Source organism: Pithys albifrons, chromosome 4 (assembly GCF_047495875.1).
Source record: "Pithys albifrons albifrons isolate INPA30051 chromosome 4, PitAlb_v1, whole genome shotgun sequence".
NCBI classification, from domain to species: domain Eukaryota; kingdom Metazoa; phylum Chordata; class Aves; order Passeriformes; family Thamnophilidae; genus Pithys; species Pithys albifrons.
In genome coordinates this window covers 5,222,891-5,244,281 of record NC_092461.1, presented here as the reverse complement: position 1 = coordinate 5,244,281, position 21,391 = coordinate 5,222,891, and the positions used below count along the sequence as shown (strand labels likewise).

The window sequence follows — 21,391 nt, the reverse complement described above, 5'->3', positions numbered from 1 at the left end:
AGAGATCTATAAATCCAAATGATGAGCACTTCAACAATTGACCCAGAGTTGGTTTCTAAAATAGACCTATGGGAATTAATAACACTGATGCAAAGCTAGAAAGAAGGGAAGAAGTTCCTCACAGAACAAAGATCATGTCCCTCACAGACTGCTGACTACATTAGTTCTTTTGTTTTCAATCCTCTGAAAGCAATTCTGACCAGAAGCCTCATCTGTGGATGGTACCCCTAACACTGGACACTTTGTAAACACAGCTTAAAGTCTGTATTTGAGACCAGACACTAGTGGCTTAATGGAAAAGACAAAGGAATTATTTTTGATACTCAGAGTACCTGCCCCTGCACATTTCCCACTGACTCCACTCCTCTGGGTAATCCTGGAAGGAAAGGGCCAGCAAGCAGAGCATAGCTATCACATCTGACTGACCAAATTCACATCTCTTCCTCAGGGCAGCTCCACCTATGCCCTTTTAAAGAGTGAATACTACTTGTTCATGAAACTCCACAGTTTGCTGAGCCGGCTGAGAAATTATCTGACATTTAAACAAGTAGCAAGTCTCTGTAAACCAGTCAAGAACCACCAGATGGCACAGATCATTTTTTATATCAATGATGCCTCTAAGCTTTTGGTTACTAAGCAGACTGTAGCCCCTTATGACGTTCAGGCAATGCACATGCGATGTCACAAAATTCTCCTGAAAATGCTTCTTAGCTTCTCCCTTGAATGAAGCACCCGAAGAATAATTTCCTAATATCTTATGCTCTTTTAGGTAACACCCAGAAATACAAAACATTAATTTGGACCACAGGCTCCTTTTGGAGGCTCGTTTTGCCACTCACCATCCGTCTTTCACCACTGATTCCTCTCCACTGCTCAGCTCTCTTCATAATGTAGCTCAGCTCCTGAATGGAAATCTCTAAGTCCAGTGGAACAAAGAATGTGCCTTCCTCTCCATGAATACGTCGGAATACATCCAAGAGCCAACCCTCGCTGTGTAGCCTAAGGATAGAAATTACACATTTGGTTCATCTTTGAAAGGACTCTTCACACAAAAATTAAGAAAATGGTATCCTGCAAAAGTCATCCTTTCGTAGACTTCTAAATATTGATTTTCCCTTCATGACTATGCTCTCTGCCATTGAGTAAGAAGCTTCTTTCCAGATTCTCCACCATACAGCCCTCCCCAGCCCTATGTAGAATTTACAGTACCTGAATCAAATCACATAAATGGAAGCAGCAATTTATTTTACTTATTTAAAAATATTGACTTCCCAAAAAGATTCTGATCTTCCTTTCCTTCAGAAACATCTAATGTCTGTCCTTAACATTGGGCTGGGTAACTATTCCAGTACCACAGTTTGGCATGAATGAAAGTCCTTCTGTGCCAGCATTCAATAATGGGCAAACCACACCACACAGAAGGGAACTACTCACCTTTTCTTTTTTTATTATTATTTTATTTTTCAAACTTAAGCCTGAAGTCTATATGATTTAAACTTCTCTTGATGTTAGAAAAGTTCATTTTATTTGCTGGCTGTCTTTGTTTTTCTGTGACATTTCTGTGCTGGGGTAAGGAATTGACTAAGCACTATGCAGTAAAACTTTCTACCACAAGACAGACTTGCTGTGTGGTATTTCTTAATGTAGGTGAAATCAAGAAATATTGTGAGTCTTTTGGGAAAGCCTGGTGTCACATTTTTAGCCTAAGATGAACTTAAAATCTTCAAAACATTGTTGTTTGATTCAAGTCAAACCTCCTCAATTAATCTCTTTTTCATTCTACTTTTCTACCAAAAACAGGCGTTCAGAAAATAAAGATCAGAAAATCTGGAATCTTGGTTATGGATATTGAAATGAGGTCTTTCCTTTTGTATCCTCTTTCAAGTTAATATTTTATTGCAGTTCAGCCCTTGCTTGGTGCCAATTTCAACCTTTTTGTCCTTCCCAGAGGCTGGCTGGATAGTCGTGTGAAGTTTATGGGTTGCTGTTTGGCTCTGCAACCAACAAAATGCCTGGATTTCTGTGGGGCTCTACAGGTCCTTCATTTCTTGTAAGGTGGGAACAGAGCACAGGTATAACTCCTTTGGACCTCTGTACTCTCAACCTTCTCATGTACAGCAGCGCTACTGCCAGTTCTTGTGGCTGGTCCTTATCCTTGGGTCTTGTATTGGTCTCTATGAGGTGAACAAAGTGTGCACATGGGAGAAGGCAGAGGGTTGCTCAAGTAAATCAGAACAAAGTTCACATTTAGACCAGTTCTAATCACACTTTACAGTGCTCACTAAGTGCAGAGAAGCACATTCAATAAGCTGCTTAGTACACTTTTGCCCACACTTGAGATTCAGTGTGGAACAGAAATAAAGAGATGCACCAACAGACATTTTTTCAACTTAATCTCATGAGAAGCTTCCACTATCTCTTCAAAGGGGAATGTGTACTTAGGGTCAAACACTGTATCCAAGAGTTTCTGTGATACAGTAGCTATTCTGTTACTGCATTCTGGCAGTCCGGCTCAATATCAGATTAGGAATTTATATCTCAGGTTTTACTGCAAAGGTGTTCTCTGTACCTTTCCCCCCACCCTTCTTTTTTGAAATATTCCTTTTTGAAGCTGCAGCCCTAAATTTGCTGTAGTTTCCAAGATGTCATTTGGGATTCTCTTATCAAAAAGGACAGCAGATGAAAGATAACCTAAGCAAGAGGTAGGTAATCCTGGGAATATAAACAAACTGGCTACCAAAGAATTAGTAGAAAATGCTCTAAAGTGTGAAACGCAAATCAGTGCTAAGGTGAAGATACTAAAGTAGCTTAAATCATGCTACAGTAGAGATTATTTTTTTATAAATAACTAATATCCTTCATGGAGTAATTTAACAATTTCCACAGTGTCTTCAAATAAAAGTTTTTCTCTTAATCTCTGGATCTGCACCAGATGTTATTTGGGTACAACAGATACATTTTTGCAAGGATTGACTCGTAATTTAGAATTATCTTGTGCTTAGTTGAAAAACCAACAGTCAGGATGGTGGGCTTTCTGACTTTCTGCTCATATTGAAGCAATATTATTCCATGGTGTTGGTATTTGAAAGTCCAGGTCAGCAATTTCAATTACTTGCCACTTATCTTGAGAAACAAGAGAAAGACCTTACCATTTATTTAAGCTCACTTAATGTAACATTCTTATTTCAAATTAAGTAAAATTTAATGCAGTTAAATTGCTGTCTACTTGCTGCCATAAACATTTTCTATATGAAGATTTTAAGCACATGGTTATAAACAATATAATTAACTTTGGATTAATTAAGAATCATGAAGGCTGTCTTCCAACTTATTTCCTCTGGTCCAAAAGGACTCAGCCTGCTCTTCTTACCTGCTTTAATTTCTTTTCTTTGGCATGAAAATAATAAAACACTTCTTGCACCTTAACTTGTATTGTTCTTAATATAAGAATGGTTATTTCCATTGCTAATACAATTAAAAACCCCAAACAAAGATCAGATTATTTTTTCTAGACATAAGAGAATAAGTATAATACTGTACTTGCTCTTTAATTTATCTCTCAGAAAGAAAACACTGAAATTATTTGCTAGCCAGAGTCAGATACAAAAATAGGCTTCTCAAAGAATTACACAAACCAAAAAATGAGGGGTAGTTTTAGTGGTCTAAAACAATTTATTACATCTTCACTTGAGCCTTTCTCATCCTTTTCTTGGAAAACCACTGTTAAAAAATACAAAACCAGTTTTGCTGTTAACACTGAAAAATGTAGATTTTTTGAAACTCTTCCCTGAAAAATGTTTCAATACCAGGAAATTCAGATGTTTTCCAGCAGACACTTTTAGTTGAGATGGATCTGCAGTTTCTCACAGTGCAGAAAACATTTCACCAACAAATTCCTGTCTGTTTCTAATGTCTAGTGGAATTAAAATGAAGGAATTGCAACCAGCGCCACTTCATTTTTCCAAAAAGTAATTAGAATATCTCTCCATTCTAGATGTACTAGACTCCCAAGACACCCAAGGGGAGCCAGACTTACTGAGGTATTTTTATTTATAAGGACACAAATAGATGTCTACTGCTGCTTCACCCCTGCCCATGATTTCATTAACTTCCTGCTTGTTCATCACTGCTGCCATGAAGCTTTCTCGCTGTAGCAGAAACAGACACTTCCCCTGCTTGCTTTGGTGGTCTTGTGGCTTTGGTGCTCTTTTCTAACACACTGTCAAACAGTTCCATTTAATGGCAAATTGCTGAGGAATTCTAAAAATGGCACTAACTCCTCCATCCAACAGCCAAAGTCTTCCCTGTGGATTGAGGTCTTAAGACACAGAAGATATCCCTCAATATTTACATTGGTTTACCTTACAAGAGAAAATTGAGGTGTATATCTGTTTAAAAATACGTGTTTTCTGAACTGAGCAACACCAAATTTAAATATATTTTAGATACAACATCTGAGAAATACACAAAGCGATGATGCTGCTTTCATTATTGAAAACAAACATTGTTATATCAATATTTAGGAAATAGTATTATAAATTGAAGAGATGTTTGTCTTTAAAATAACTTAAGAGGTTTTAATGTTATCATTCCTGGACTGACAGTGTGCTGCTCAAGAGTCCTAGTTAGGTCCAAGGTTCCAACTGTGTTGGGCTGTGGATATTCAGGGAAGAGAAAGTTGCTCCAATTGCAGAAGCTCATAGTATAATTTTGACTTTGCACAGATTCCAGTATGCATAATGCTTCCCTTTGTTATGAAGCAAAGAATTTCAAAGACCTTATGCACTGTACAGATTTTGTTATTTTCCTTTTGCTTTTGTATTTCTCTATCAATCATTTTTAAAATGTATTGTGCTAAGACAACTTTTTTTCCCCTAGTAACATTATTCCCCCACCCCTTTATTGGAAAACATTATGGGAAAATTGATCCAGAAGGAAAGGTACCTTTGATGATCTTGCACCTGTTCCCCAGACAATGAAGATGTTGGTAATATTCTCATAAAAACCTGCCTTACAAATGTTTTAATTTAAATTAATTTTCCTGAGTAATAAACGACAGCAGCTAAAACTTATGAAGCTATTCAAAACTATTAAGTCAATGATTAAGAAGGCATTAACATCTCAAAAACTAATTAACTAGACTACCAGTACATTGGAGTTGTATACAGCTTCCAGGAATGCAGGAGCTTTGAAATACTTTGCAGAAATTTAGATTGCCATTTATCTTTTTCTGCCTGCTGTAACAGAGTTTTTGGAAGGGAGATAGAGCAATGATTCTGTCACAAGGAGGGTGTATGCTGGGCTTCTCCATTCTTACATCTGCCTGCAACTTGCCTTTGCATATGTTTTTTTTATTGATGCTTGTCAATTTTTATCCCTGGATGAATCAAGGGTCAGTACTAAATTCATACTTTTTACATACATTATAGATGATTCACTCAGAAAAAACCACCATTTTTTCATTCAATATATTAGACATCCTACTTAATTATTTTTCAGTGTCCCATACCTGTCCCTATTGACTGGAAAACTAATGGTGTCTACTAGAAAGGTGGCAAGAAAGGTAGTTGGACAAATTTCATGATGAACTAAATATGGAAAAGGGGCTGAAGTAATGGAAAAAACTGTTTGGATTAAGTCAGGTCATGATGACTCAGTCACATCAAGTCAAAAATCCTGTTTCATCAAAAGTCTTTAAGGCTCTGGGAGCCACTGCAGACTCAGAGATTTTGCACTTCATATCATATGTAGCTTTCTGAAATTTGTCCTATTTCTCACAAAACCCCTGCTTATAAGACTAAACACAACATCTTCCAAAGTACCTAAATAAAAGGTACACACACTTTACAGCTTAAGCCCTTGACACAGACACTGTTGCCTGAAGCCAAAGAAGCAGAGGCTCCCAGAGTCTATGAAAAATCACGATATCAATTGTGCTCCTGTTGAGGAAATAAGTGGCTCCACCTCTGACTTGCTGTGCCCAGCAAATCCCAGTGCATTAAAAGTTAAGCAGGAGCTAACCCCTCCTTGATTATCTGCAATTCTGGGCTCTGGATGTGTGACACCGATATGTCTTTTCTGATTTCACCTTATTTTATCTAACAGGAGAAGGGGCATGAGCCTAAGCTCCTAAGGGAATAATAAGAAAAGAGACATACCTTAAAAAATACAGGTACAACACTGTCGAGGAGATCATGAACAGGATTGTATAAAGCATCACAGTGATTAAGGCACCAGGAACCCCTGATTCCTCTGCTCTTATAAAGACCCAGGAGAGCTTTGCAGCGTCAGCAATGGGTTTGTCTACACTGTTCCCAAATCGCTGCATGGAGAAAAAAAATCAACATAAGAAAATATCAAACCTGATTAGTCCATAGAGACAAAAGAACCTGAATTTGTTTATAAGAATGATTTAAATGTATTTTGTTGGGCATACAGTTTGAAACTTAGGAGTCTGCTACACAGAATTTAAAATTAACCATGAGATACCTGATTTTAGTATATGTAAAATCTACCCCACAGAGATGACTTATTGAACAAAACCCATTTGAGGTGAAAATACTCAAAGTGAATTCTGCTAACATATTTCAGGACAAGTGGAAGGGGAAGAAGGCTGAAATTTGTCTTATTTCAATCATCAAGGAGGCATAATATTGAATGATTTAACTTCCAAACATCTATTATTTTCCTTTTTTCTTTTTCTCCATATCTAACTCTTAGAACTAACCACTGTATTGACATATTATTGCCCTCTGCTGGATTGATTTAGAAGAATTTAGCTACATATCATGACTCTTCTTCTGCTCAGAACTAAAATAAATTCCTCTCTTCACTTTTTCCCTTTTTAAGTGGCACAGTGACAGCCATACCCAAATTGGATCACATTGACACATTTTGGTAGGATATAAAACTGCACCATGAAAACATCCAGTGTTCATCATTCAGAGAGATACTGTGACCTTTGGGCTTCAAGAAACCTGCACCTTTCTGAGCAACTTGCTTGGACTAATCCTTAGAAAGAGTCAAAACTTTCTGCCTGTTTTTGGCAACCTACTATGCCTGTGTTGACTACAAGTCCAATGATGAGTTATAGAAGGACTGAGATTCTTGAGTAGGTTTCTGTTCTCTCTTCACCATTTGCAACACTGCTGGGTTTCTGTAACGGAAATTAATGGTCCTAGGAGACTGGTAATGGTATATAAAACTAGTCACTAACTGAGAGTTGTCTATATTTGTTACAAAAATATCAAGATACTCTGGTTCTGTCCTGTCTCCCTATTAAATCTTCTCTTTTTGAGAAAAAAAAAAAAAAAAAAAAAGAAACCAAATCAAACTAACAACAAAAAAGCCAAAAAACTGTCCACCAAGGAAAATCCTCTGCACAGCAATCATGCCCTGACATTCCTCCAGAGAGGCAAAAGTCTGAATGGCAAGTAAGGATAAAATTTCCATCTTATCCAACCAGTTCTTTCTGGCAAGGCAAAAATGGCATGGGAGAACTGTACTTATCCATCCTTTTGGTCTAATAAAGATATTCTGTCAATCTGTATGCCTTCTCTGGTCCTCAAAGTCACGGTCCAAGAAAAGTGTTTTCATTTTAAATTGTTTAAATACATTTGTCAACATGTCTCTCAAGTACTTATCATACCACTGAAGGATGGTCATATGAGCCTTTTGAAGTGTCTGTGGGTTTTTATGATGACACATATCCATGTGGCCAAAGAGATGTTCCTGTCTACATTTTAGAAGCTACAGATTGACTAAGTGAGTGGGGTCCCAGGAAAGCTCTGGCAAAACTGGAACTTGAACTGCATAGGAATGTTTCTGATCCCTGGAACATCCTTCTACAAGCTGACAGTAAATCAAACCTGAAATCACACATTTGACACAGCATTTTGGACTATGACTTGAAAAACCACCACCTCCCCCATCATATATGCAACTATGCTATAGCCTTTCCCTAACAACAAAAGACATTACATAGTAAACAGAGAAACTTTTCTCTCCAGGGCTATCTGTCATCTTTCATAAATATTAAGGCCATTTAGGATACTAAAATACATTCCAGCACTAAAATAACTCATATTACCACAACACAATATTTTAAAACGATTTGATCTAAAATAGATTGGCAAGTCAATCTGAAATAGCTGCTGAAATAATGCCAGGAGAAAAAAAAAATTACAAATGCAATAATGAAAACACATGTAAGAGATATAGTTTCATTTTGGAAAGGATACACACAGTATATTGTGTAATATTTGAACAAATGAGTTTCTACCAAAGATAATCTTGGTGGGTAAGACTGCCAAGTTTTCAGTATGAAGTTCAGAGAGGTGTGTAATATTTTTAACATTGTAAGGAAAAACTAAGTTACTTTATTTGTATCTCATGTTTCCTCCTGAACAAGTGCTATTTGAATTTGGTGAGTGATCCAGTCTCTGTAAAACTGAACAAAATTCACTGAAGTCAATGGCCATAATTTTCTCAATGCAAGTGTGGGAAGGATAAGGCAAACCTCACCCTTTCTTTCAGTTTTCATGAATATACCAAAGGAGACAAAAAACTCTTTAATAATTTTAATATTTCTAACCTGGTTATTGCAGGAAAACACTTCTTTTTCTAAGGAAAAACATATCTCAATCAGAGTAATTACAATTCATTTCTGTACATGTTTTATATAATGAAATTTTAAAATAAATAAATAAATTCAGACTATCCAAGTGAAAACTAGATTGCATTGCCACATGCTTAAACTATTGCAATTACCTCCCAAGTGAGCTCCAACTAAATTTCTTGAAGATTTGACTTTTAATTTTCAAAACCACTGCAATAGGAAAGAGAACGTAAAGAGTGAAAAAACACGTGCAGAGTGCACATTAGAAGATGAGGAACCAAGAGATTTGAAAAAACTTGATCCCCAATAAAGCCTGTGGAGTACTGCTTGATCTGAAGTGAGCCACAGAAACAGAGATGACTTTGAAAGACCAGCAAGGGCAGAAGAGTAGCAATACCACACCCCCCTGAAAAGCTCTCAGCATGCTGCACCCATCTAAAGGACCCTGTATCATGTACAAAGTTAAGAGCCAAGTTTGAAATGCATCTTCTTGGAGATTGAGCATTTACCTTGGACATGATAAAACAAAAGCCACCAAAGTACTGTTGGGCTACACAGCACATACATAGGCACAGATAGAGTTGGGAGCTTTGCTCTCCTCATTTTGCATATGATGAAATTCTTTCCTTAAAGATCACTATCTTTAGATCTCACAAGTCTTTTTAGGAGTGCCAGCAAATTATATCAACTACATTGCATGTCAAAGAAGTGCATGATAACCTCCATTTTTTTCATTTTGTCTGTTTCAGTGCTTAGAAAAATCTGAAGCGTTAATAATCAGGATTGCTCATTAACCCATCTCCATTAACATCCAAAATTGCAGCAATCCTTTTCAAAGCAGATGCAATCACTCCAGCAGTGGCTTTACTTTCTTATCTCCATATATGGCTTGTACAGTGCTCTTAATTTTATGTAGAAACAGAGTGACTCCATTAGATGGGAATTTTGTTAATAAAAAGGTAATGTATAACATTATTATTTAATTTCTTTTTAACTTTCATGTTACATTGCCAGAGGTGGAATTTCATATCTTTCAGTGATTCACTGAATAAAACAAACTTCTACGTCAAGTTCTCATGTCCAAGTTATTTTAAGTGACTCACCCCCAGGAATGAATCCACTACGAACACTGCCAAGGGGTCTAGCACTGTCCATAGTCCCATAGCTATGATAAGCTTTGACAAGAAGGAAGGGAATGAGTCAAACATTTGTTGACAGCCCCATCTGATCAGGACCATAAGAAGCAGCCCCGCATTCAAGGTTAGGGGTCCCACCACAACCATGACCAACTCTTCACTGGTGTGCAGCAAGGAGTTCTGGTAGCACAGTTCAACAGTGTGAGGGAAGAGCTGGAATCTGTAAACAAGCAAATGGAGAGCATTTGTCTGTGCTCCTTAGCAAACTATTAAAAAAAAAAGTAGAATCACGGATGTTGCATTGCAAAGTTGCATCACTATCTGGGTCACATTCCTCGGACCAAAACTTGTATAAAGCTACTAAAGAAAATGAAATTTTCTCCTTCTCCTGTCTCTGTGTCCTTTGATCCTCTCTGACTCTCAGTTTTCTGAGTCATATGCAGGCCCTTGGGACTGTTCTGGAAAGACTATACGAAGATGATACCTCCTAGATGCACCAACAGGCCCCAGGAGATCCTCTGTCTGTGCATCCTGTAGCACATTTGTGCATTGCACCAAGCTGAAAATCTAATATAGAAGACAGAGCTTTTAGCATGCCTAAGGTGATTGAAAATGTTCCTCTTGCCACCATGAGATGGTGGGATTTGTAAAGCTCATACAAGGAGCAAGTTTGCTGGCACTGTAATAGACAGGAACTGCATGGCATTGTGAGCAACAGATGCTGAAATCTAGGGCAAAAATTTCAATCCAGTTGAAGTGGCTTAAATTCCGCTCCTAAACAAAGGTAAAGTTGTTTGATTCTCACTTTGGCTCTGACTTGAGTGTTACCACTATATTTGGTACGAGTAAAGAGTGCTCAGCTCAGTCTCGTGTTGCTCAGGGACACAGCTACAGACTGGGATGCTGATCCAGGGCATCTTGGCTTGAGAACATTATCCTTTATCTAGCCGACTGCCTGGGACAGCTGTGACTAGTGGCTTCGAACATGACCACCACTCTCTCATGCATTGCTTCCTTCTGTTGAATTTCCTTTGTTTTCACAGGCTCTTGATGCTTGGCCTCCCAGAAGTTTAACACCAGCTGGCTGAGCCCAAATGGGCTGTGCAAGGCTAGCAGTGAGAGATGCTTGGCTTTGCATTACAATCTAGAGGATCACCTTAAGAATAGCCAGCCAGCACTGTCCAGAGTCTGCTCAGTTCAAATTCTCTGCTCAAATTTTAGCCAATAATCAATCACACTATCACACCAGATATAGGTCAGAAAATTGCATGTTACTGGCTCCCACTCATTGATTCAGGCTTGCAATATTTTAACATGAATAAAAGAAGTTTCTACTGAAGAAGTCATCCTTTTCCTGAGCATGATTGAACTTTTTCACTCTGTAAGCCCATTGTAAACCCCACAGCCACATATAGAGAATCAGGTATATATTACCTAGTGAATTTGGTCTCCATCTTTTGGTTTTTTTCATGTCAAGTAATGACAAGCAATGATTTTCCTGCAACTCTCCTGAGAGCTCTAATTCCTGAGCTGAAGTCAATGTATCATACAGTTAAAATATGTCAACCCTTTGCAGTACTCACAGTAAAATTGATATATCAAAGCTAAATTCTTAGAAGTATTTTACTCATAGATCACTTTGGTAACATGAAATATGATTTAAATGCTTCTTCAGTTTTGTGCACTTCTTAGGCATTTGGAAATACTTTATCCAAAATGATAAATGTTTCTTCTGGAAGATACATAACCTGCTTTGTATCTCAGGGGAGAGAGAAGCAGGTATGACACAGGACACACAAATGAACACATTGTGTTCTGGATTTAAAGTTTACATTATTAACACCTTCATCTGATATGCAAATGTGACCTCTTAGGGTTACATTTGCATATAAGATTGTCTGTAATCTGGATGCAGTCCTTGTTCTCTTAGTCTCTGCAGAGGCTCCCTTAGGATGAGTCTTAGTCATTAAAGCCATTTGGAGAAATATTCTCACAGAGAAAAGAGCGTAGCAGGACTTACTTTGTAACAGGAACAGAGATGGTGTGAAGGAAGAGCCATTGGCTCAAATAATGCAGGTAAAGTCTCACAAACCAAAGCAAAACCACCAGCAGTGTGAGCAGCCAGAAATCTCTGGAGTGCCAGCGTGTGGCTTCCAGCTCCAAAAAGGCTGCGTATGCCATGAAATGGAAATGCTCCACAACCTGCCTGGACAGTTTCACTGCAGCAGCAGGACGGCAGCTGGAAATATGTGGAAACAAAACAAATAGTCATTCACAAAGACATAAAAGAAATCACACTTTCTAAAACACTGTAGAGTCCTGCTATACAGATAATTCAGTACAGGTTCTAATCACAGCTTTTGATGGAACACATCTGAGAGTAAAAAGAAAAAAAATATTGTTTTCTCCTTGACAGTTTAGGAGACAGGTGGCTTTCTCACAGAAATAATGCCACCACTTCCATAAAGAAGACAACAAATCACATTTAAAATGAAGTTTTTAAAAGTCTTTTTCCTTAATTTTTATTATAATTTTCTCACAAATTGCTCTCTGAGGAACACTTTATCATTTATTTTCCTTCAAAGAAAATGGTAAAAGAACTTGCCATATTTGTACTGAAAAGTATTAATTTTATTGAAAACTTGTGAACAGCTTTTTGGCATTTGGGTAAGAACACTTCAGTTAAATATTTCAGTACACAATGTGGGATAAAACTCCTCTCTAATTTCAAATGAAAGAGAAAATAAAAGGAACGTGCATTGTAAAAGGTTGCTACTGAGTATGGTGTGATTTGCCCTTTAGACTAATTACCATAGTGCTTCAAAGGGGACAGAGGGAGGAAAAAGGATGCAGAGATGCAGTCTTGGCATTATATTTCCAAGAAACTGGAGTCCCTCAGCTGATTCAAAGCTGAAAAGACAGTAGCTTCTTTGACCTTTGGAAACTTCTAACTGCTATGCTTATTTCCACTGATTTAAATGACTAAGCAGCTGAGATGCACAACTCCAGGACCGAATATGATGTCATCATGCTCAGACTGTTATTTATGTTGATTAAGCTTCAGAAAGTTCAGAAAAATAAAGATCTTTTTGTGGAAGAAAACATACTGGCTTTTTAAAGTGCAGCACGTCACTGGAGAAGAAGCGACAGACATACTTGCATTGTATTTTATACTCTTTTAAGCACTTTCCTGTGTACACATATTTCTTAAATAGCTGTATACATTTGTTTCTTCAGCAGTCGCAAAGAGAACTGCAAATAGCAATAGATAAAAAGCTTCTTCATTTGGTCTAGGTTTGAATGAGAAGGAAAAATAAAACCCCTGAACTGGCTATCCATAGGTCTGCATTTTAAGACCAGCCTTGGCATTATGTTACTCCTGATCCTCAATGTTGAGCAGGATGCATGTGTAGGAGAGGGTATGCTGTTATCCAGTTCTTTTTCTCATGGGAAGGCTCAGGCTTTAGTTACCTGCTTGGTTGAAGAAGAGGATGAGAAGTTGTCAGAGACACACCACAAAAGAAAACAGGTTTGGGGTCACTAAAATACTTCAAGTACAAATAACCAAAACTTCTCACAGAAACATCTATTGGGCTGAGACAGGTGATCCTTGCAGGGACTGCAGGTGGATCTGTTAGGGGTTTTGTGGGTTATTTTAGACATTGTAGTCCATTTTGCTTATATCCCAAACAGTCATAAAGTCCTAGCTTAGAGACTTAGGGCCACATCATGAATCACCTTTCTCATACTGTAATTATTTTCCCACAGCAGCCTACAGGAAGATCACAACACAGTTTCATTAACATTATGAATTCATAGTCTAGGCTGGTGTGAGAAAGAGACAAAGAAAAATGTAAAAGAAGAAATATAATTGACTGTGGTATTATTCTACAATAACCATGGAATTCTAAATGCTCTGAACTCTGCAGCTAGATTGCACTACACTTCCTTTCATACAAAGATATTTTTGTCATCTTTAATAGCTTCCATCAAAATTTACTCTTGAGGCATTCACTCCTTGAGAAGAGTTAATAGGGCAGGATTAGCCACACTGGAATTTTATTTAGACAAAATAGTTTGTTTGTAAAACAAAACAAAAAAACCCAATCAAAAAAAAAAAACCAACAAAAAGAAACTATCTTAGCTCATAATACTCTTCTCATCCTTCATCAAACAAGCAGAATTACATAGATGTCCCACCCAGCCTCACCCATTTCAGAAATCCACATCCTCCAGGGATCATTGCCAATCTTCACCTCTGTGATGAGAGCACAAGTAATCATGTATTTTTCACAAAACTCTGGATTTAGATCAACACTCCATTTCGTGTTGGAATCATTTACTACTAGATTATTTAGGCTCAATTTGCTAAAAGAAACTGCTTCCAAATAAGCAACAGAGTTAAATGCTCTGTAAAAGGTTTCAAGACATAAATCCTTCCTTCCAACCCAAGACACAGATGGAGAAGGAGAGCACACAGCTTAAAGCACTGAAAATACTGAGTCCTCTTTCATTCACAGAAGTCCCGAAGCACTGGAACAGTCCTGAAGAAATACTGAAAAACCTTAGTGACCAAAATACAGGGTTGGGAAGGTGAGTTATCTTCTTCCTCACTGAGGCAGGATCTGGCAATGCAATCAGCACTTTCACAGGAGCTCCATGAATGCATTTGCTCCAGCTCTGTCACTCATTGTGTGGAAGCTGCTTGTGTGAGCCTCATGAGCACACCATAAAAAACTGTGGTTATGGAATTTCCCTAAGGTCTAGGCAGCATTGAAAATATTCAACCTGTGCTTTCATCATTTCATTGCTCCCTAGACTACTTTCCTCTTTCAAGAGGTCAAAAGAGAGCTAATGTCTCCTCCTGTGAGCTGTGTCATCCCCACTGAGATGCTGAGTCTCTCAGCCACAAGAATCCACCTACTGAGTAAAATTCTACATGAAAGCAGAGAAATTCAGAATATGCTCACTTATCTAAACTTAAAAGCCTTCTATGCAATGACCCTACTTAAAGCAGGAGAACAACATCTATGATTTCTCTACCTAGCTGCATCTTTCCTCTGAAATAGCAATAGCAGCCCAGAAACTCCACAGAAAGCCAAGTTCACTGAAAATATAAGAAATCAAGAAAGATATGTCCATTAGTAGAATTAAACATTAGTTTTTATTTTTAGAAGAGCACTTATTTTTTAAGACCTTACAATTTTCATCAAATACCTTGGTCATAATTTCCTGCTTTAAAATGGAAATTAAAGTCCTCTTTATTTTTGAAGTTGTTGGAAGGCCAGATTCTGAGTGTCACTTCTGTGCTAGCTTGTACTTCCCCGTGATTGTGTAACACTTTGATAGGAGCACCATCAGCCAGTGATAGAAATTGGTGGAAAATGTGGTATATGCAGTGACTCAGGGAGGTCCCAGCCTATAAATGGAATGTCTTCACTTACTTTAAAACAAATTCAGTTGACTTCAGCTTACTTCTAAGTCTCAGCAAACTATTCTTGAGTACTCATTAATCATGTTATAAGGCTCTTTGCTGGTTGCCACTTCAAAACACTGGGTGTATATGATCTCTTTCATTCACATTTTTGAAAAGTGAAGCAAGTAAGAGGCAGAAACACAAAATGAAATGCACCAAACAAGTGGAAACAGCCCCTTTAATTACTTTTATCTGGTGTTAGTACTGAAAGCTTGTGGGTGGAGTGATGGTGCTGGCAGATAGAGTTTTCAGAAGAGATTTATATAAAGTTGCTGTAGGGCAGAGAGCATAAGTGTTACTTTTCAAAAACCAAACAACCCTCCCCCATAAAAAAAAAAAAACAAATCTCAACCCTTGGGTAAAAACTACATAAAGTTCCAAATGAGAAGCCACTTGAGCAATGGATTTATCCATGATTCCTTGGATTACTGGTAAGTAATTTGGCTGAATGTTTCTGTTCTAGGGCATTAGTTTTGCATTTTTCTTTGAGAAATGCTGCAGTAACAAATAACAGAGACCAAATTACCATAAAAGCAGGTCAATTATTTCAATGGAAATTGTTCAGAAGGAAAGAAACGATGCACAGATTCTCTTAAGCTACACTTGATGATGATGACAGAAAAGTAATGGCTGATAGAAGGCAGTGTGTACTGTTGGGTGACAGCTTTGCTGCTGACAAACTATGGTGAACATTTGTATAATGCACTGCAAGACTGGCACTTAGAACTGATGGTGGGGGTAGATCCTCAGCTGAGACAACTCTGCTTGCTCCCAAAATACACTGGTATATACCAGCTGAGGTATCCAGGATCTAGTCCTGAAAGTATCTACTATTTACATTGCATAAAATAAGGTAAAATAAAGGTTTCTTTATCACCCATAGAGACAGAGAAGATTTAACAAGCAAATGCAGGCACCAATTACTACTTTATGCAAATTATTTTCAGGGAATCACACACAGTCCTTACAGCCCAAGAGCTGGTACAACATATTTACTCAGTTCACAAATAAAAAAGGCCCCTCTCCACCATCCCCCTAAGTGGTAGGGATTTAAACTTAGTGCTAAGTTCTTCATGGCTTATCAAAAGAAATAAAGATGCAGGAAATATTGCCCAGCGTCACTACAATGAAATGTTATCACTTTCAGTGGAAATCAGACCTGTGTCTGAAGGCATATCTAAAATTAATACATGTAGTCCTTCAAATGGAAACCACTTAGAAACACCACTGATGAAGCATGAGGCAGAAGAGGATATGGTTCATTCCACTGAGCACAACATAAACACATACATAAAACATATTTTTTTATCATTAGAACAATTTTATTATTATTCCTTCTGCATAATATTTTTTCCTTTTCAAAGCTCTTACTGTGTTACAAAGAAATTGTCTTTATCCCAGGCTGTATGGTAGTGATACAAATGACTTGCCCAATAAGCCAACGGCAGAGCTGTGAACCGAGCTCTGCTGAGTTACAGTCCATTATTCTATCCACTGGATTCCTAATAAAATATTACTTTTTTGTTTATTTGTATGCAAAGTGAATATAAGCAGAGAGAACATTAGCCAAGGATGGAGACACTGGTTTTTAATTTTCTCTTTCCAGGACACACCTATGTTTCATATTTTTCAGCTTGCAAGCACTAAGAAAGTGAGTGTCACAAAGAATTTATAAGGGTTGTCTAGGGGATATCTGCTGTAAGAGAACTGGCAAAAGACCTGAGGGGGTATTAGGCAGTTCCTTAACATACAAATGCTCATAGGAGAATTTTTTCTACACCTTACTAAAAAATCCAAAATCATGGTATAGAAGAAACACTCAAAATCATGACGGGCTTATTTTTAAGTGCACCTGTTGTGGAAAAAATAAACTGCCAGAAGCATGCCAAATCCAAAACACTGAAGGAGGGCTTTAAGAATTAATTAAATATTCTTGCAAAACAGGAAAAATAACAGCCCAGTAACTGCGATAACTGTCTTGGTAAAGAACATGACATATGAGTGTGAATACAACCAGAAACACCGATGCTGACCCATCAAGCAGCTCCTTCCAAGATCCAGGCTGCGCCAGCTCAAAGGAGATGGCCAGCAGGCAGTAAACTCGGGATTAGAAATAGCCTAGGTGTGTTTGCAACATGTGCATAGCCAGGAGACAGAACAAACAAAATCAGCTGATTTTTTTCCCCCAAACAACTCTAGAAATTATAAACTGGCACAGCTGTTGCCTCGCAGGGACCACTGTGTTCTTCCATGCTGTGAGTCAGTGGGCCAAGACATGTTCATTAAAGAGGAAGGGAAGAAGGTGCTGACAGCTTCATATTCCTCTGGATACAACTGTGCTAACCTGAGTGGACACTCAGCTTTCACTAAAAAAGAGCTTGTGACAACAGAAAATTTTCAAACAGCAGCAGATTCATGTCCTCAGCAGTCCCTTTACCCAACAGTTTTAGGCTAGTCAAGGAGCCCATCTCTTGACTTTATCTAACGAAGAATTTCCTGAGGGAATTGAGACATTCACAAGAAAGGATTTCTTACCAAGCTGTGGAAGGAAGCATATAAGGACGAAAGATCACAAAATTTAAGCAGAGTGGCAAACAGTGCTGGAGGACAGTGTGGTTCCTTGTAGAGAGCTGGCAAAGCTTCACATGTTTCAGCTTTGAGTAGCATCTGACAATGACAAAGCAAAAACGACAAAAAATGAATTCTTATTGTCAGGCCTGCAGTTTAGATAGGCAACTAAACTTTGCCTATTTCATGCTTAACTGCATTTTCAGGAGCCTATTGACTTGGCAAAAGAGTCTGGAATTCTTACAGGAACAGATTTTGTTAAAATATTCCAGTCTGGCTGCTTCCAGCACTGGATGGATACAAACATGAAGCACAGAAACTCGAGTGCAGTTTTCAGAACTTTTAAGAAGCTCTGTTTTATATTTCATTCCAGAAAGGAACAAAAGGCAACAGACAGCCTCTGTTATTCATCCTCATGACACGACAAGGCCAGTCAAGAAGCAAAAGAAAGCATGTAACTCCTCCCCTACTTTTTGCCCTCTGACTGCTTTAAGTAAATAAGACAACAATGCATGAATGAGAAAAAGAGACAACCCACACAGGGGAGGATGCCAGAAGTCAGCAGAGGTATAGATCTCAAAAAACACAGCAATGTCTGTGAAGCTGCTCACCCAGTAAGTAACGCTGAATGCTCAACCTCATGCATGAGCAGTAAAACAATATTTAGGACTGGGAGAGGTTTACAGGGTTACTGGAGTAATAAATACACATTTAAGCTCGTCTCAGTTAAAAAAAGAAGTGGAAAACTACAGGAGGAGAAATGTTATACTTAAAACATCTATAGACATTTGAGAGAATCACAATAAAAAGCCTTTCATTTATGTTAATAGGAGCAGTGTACCCTACCCAGGAGAAAAAGAAATACACCTATATATGTAGGCAGTCCTCCTGCTTAAGCTAAGAGAGTCCCCTGTACCTGATGCATTGGAATGGTTTCTACCTTGACACAGAAACATCCCCAAGGACATTTGCTCTGTCTGGAGGAAAAATGCAATCTTCCTCCTGACTAAATACATATCTACTTCTGAGAGCCACTAAACACTCAAACACCATCTGTGAGCTGTGCATTCATCTGTAACACACCAATTTAGCTGGCAGGCCATAGGGAAACAAGACTCTGAAGTTGCCAAGTCAAAATGGCAATCCAGTACCAGTTGAAACTCCACCAAGCAAACAGGTGAGGTTAGCAGTGAACATTGTAGCAGAGGGTGATGAAGCTTCAAAATAAGGAAAGTGTTGTGGAGTGGATTTAAAAAAAAAAAAAAAGGCACAGCTTTGATCTTTTCCATCCTGTACTTAATTACCAGCAGCATCACGCTAGGAGCGTGGGTCTGTACAAATAAGCCAAACAGCCACCTTCCTTCAGTGAGAACCAACAGACTTGTGACTGCTGTGGGCAGAGCAGGCAGAAGACACACAGCACATCATGGTCCTCCATAGAGCCAGACAGAGAGACCTTATTCTGTCTGGCTGTACAGTGATGAAACTTCATCTTACACAGACAAGCCACAAGTCAAAGTCCCTTGACTTCTAGCTGGTTTTCACAGCAAAAGTTGAATTCCTGCCTGTTTGCATTGCTTCCCTTGCCACAATTGCATTGTATGTGTGAAGGTGCTGAATTGGGATATGAATTGTTAAACCAAATGCACCGTTCCCTTCACGTACAAGTTTGTAATATTCCTGCACTATGGGAATAGGTGGACATAAAGATGAAAGAAGAAAAGTGAATCTATTGATGTAATTTTGTACATTAAAATGCTTCTAAAACACCATTAGTGTTATTCCAGTCAGATCTCTAGAAGCTTCTGTGCTGACTTGACAAAAATGTCCTTTCCTTTTTCACAGCAAATTTTATAAGGAAGAACTAAGCAGGAAAAAATGGCTAGAGTCTGTGGGAACAATGGGACATGTACTTAGAGAAATCTTGACATTGGAAATTAATTTTTTTTTATTTTTATTATTTTGTGCAGCAACGTGTCCATGAATAGAAGTGTTTGACTCAGGAATAGCAATCAATGAAGAGAATTAAGTATGACGTGACCCAGGTAACACCAATTAGAATACAGTTAAAAATAAATCCTTGTGGATTTAAACATGGGCAGACAAGGCAATTCATGAAACTACACCAATAATGTAATAAAAATAAAAAAAAGAAATCTCATAAACAGAAAATTGTCTGAAGTGTTTAGGGTATTTACAAGGCATACATTGTTCAAATATATATAATATAAACCAAACTATTTTGGGAGAGATCTTCTTCAAGGTTTTGATAAAAGAGAAAAATATTAGATTTGGGCAGGTAACAGATGCTATAAACAGCTCACTAAAAAAGAAAACATTTTTGCTTTAATACAACCTGTTTTCTCAAAGAAGCAAGCCTATTTTAGGCCAGCTTAATTAAATCTTTAAGAACCTTGGAAAAGAAGGGAGTTATGTGCATATGCAGAATACTCTAGGATACTATTATATTTAAAACACCATTAGGCAGTTATCAAGATGAGAAAACTGAGATACTGTACAGATATCTTAAATTCAATTACTTCATGAAAAACACAGCTATAGGAAATGTTAAACTGAAATCTTTCTAAAAGATCTTTATAAACACTACTGAAATTATAGTGGAAATTATCCATACAATTTAGTCAAACAAAATGCATCACGTAATAACAGTATTAACTTTTTTCTTTTCAGTTTAATGCTGTGTTATTATATTTGCTGCCTATTTTAGAAAGTAATTTGTGTTGATGGCTCTGGAGAAAAACCAAGCATTAAAGAACTAATTTAATTCCTTCTGAGCTATGTTCAATTCAAAAATATTTCTTTCAGAATGTCCCAGTACTGCAGAATCTGACTAGAAATCCACCTTGAACTATGTGCACTTTGACTAACTCTCTGCCCAAGGCAAAATGATCCTGCATTCAGCAGGGTTTTATCCCGGTCTTCTAAAGGACTTACACAGAATGTACCTGATATAACTGGACCAGAATGTCAACCATGATAGAAATTATGATCAAGACATGGAGGATACATAATGAGAACCTTATCTATTTTACAGTGGGCTGCTATTGGTAGTGGGAGTACCTTTAGGGGGTTGTTTACAGAAATCAGGTCTCCCTCCTTTAAAATAAAATATAGAAAGAATAAGAAAGAAAGAAAAAACTGTGTAATTCTTTGTGCAGTGCTCTCCTTCATGTTTGTTATACTGTATGACATAATGGATACTAGCTGTGTTTAAGGTGTGCAAGCAATGTTTTAATAGGCTGCCTGGACGCCTCTGGAAAGAAATTCCACAAATTTTCTTTCACTGTGAAGACATGGCTTTATTCCTCCGGTTCCACAGTATAAAACAGAAATTTAAAAATTGCCACAGCTTGTTTCTCAAAAATCAATGTGTGATTGCTAGCTGCACTGGGAGTCTGAGGGATATCCCCTTATCAGAGGCAATCTCCAGATAACATACTTTCCTCTATTGCCCATAGCTGCATGTAAGACATGGCAAGACAAATGTCAGCTTCCTTTTCTATTGGTGTCATCTATTGATCCAGTGAAATGCTCTTCATCTGAAACTTCCTTCCCAAAGGGGACATTTGCTAT

At 37.8% G+C, this 21,391-nt stretch overlaps 1 protein-coding gene across 2 annotated transcripts in view; it reads right to left on the bottom strand.

Moving 5' to 3' along the window:
* Positions 1-21,391, bottom strand: part of LOC139671057 (uncharacterized) — a 285,587-nt gene that overhangs the window by 42,640 nt on the left and 221,556 nt on the right. For both annotated transcript variants that reach the window (XM_071553278.1, XM_071553279.1), the window contains exons 17-20: positions 11,774-11,992; positions 9,721-9,973; positions 6,159-6,322; positions 840-999 (exon numbers count right to left, since the gene is read on the bottom strand). In XM_071553278.1, the coding sequence (XP_071409379.1) occupies positions 840-999; positions 6,159-6,322; positions 9,721-9,973; positions 11,774-11,992 (796 nt within the window). The remainder of the gene's footprint in view (positions 1-839; positions 1,000-6,158; positions 6,323-9,720; positions 9,974-11,773; positions 11,993-21,391) is intronic.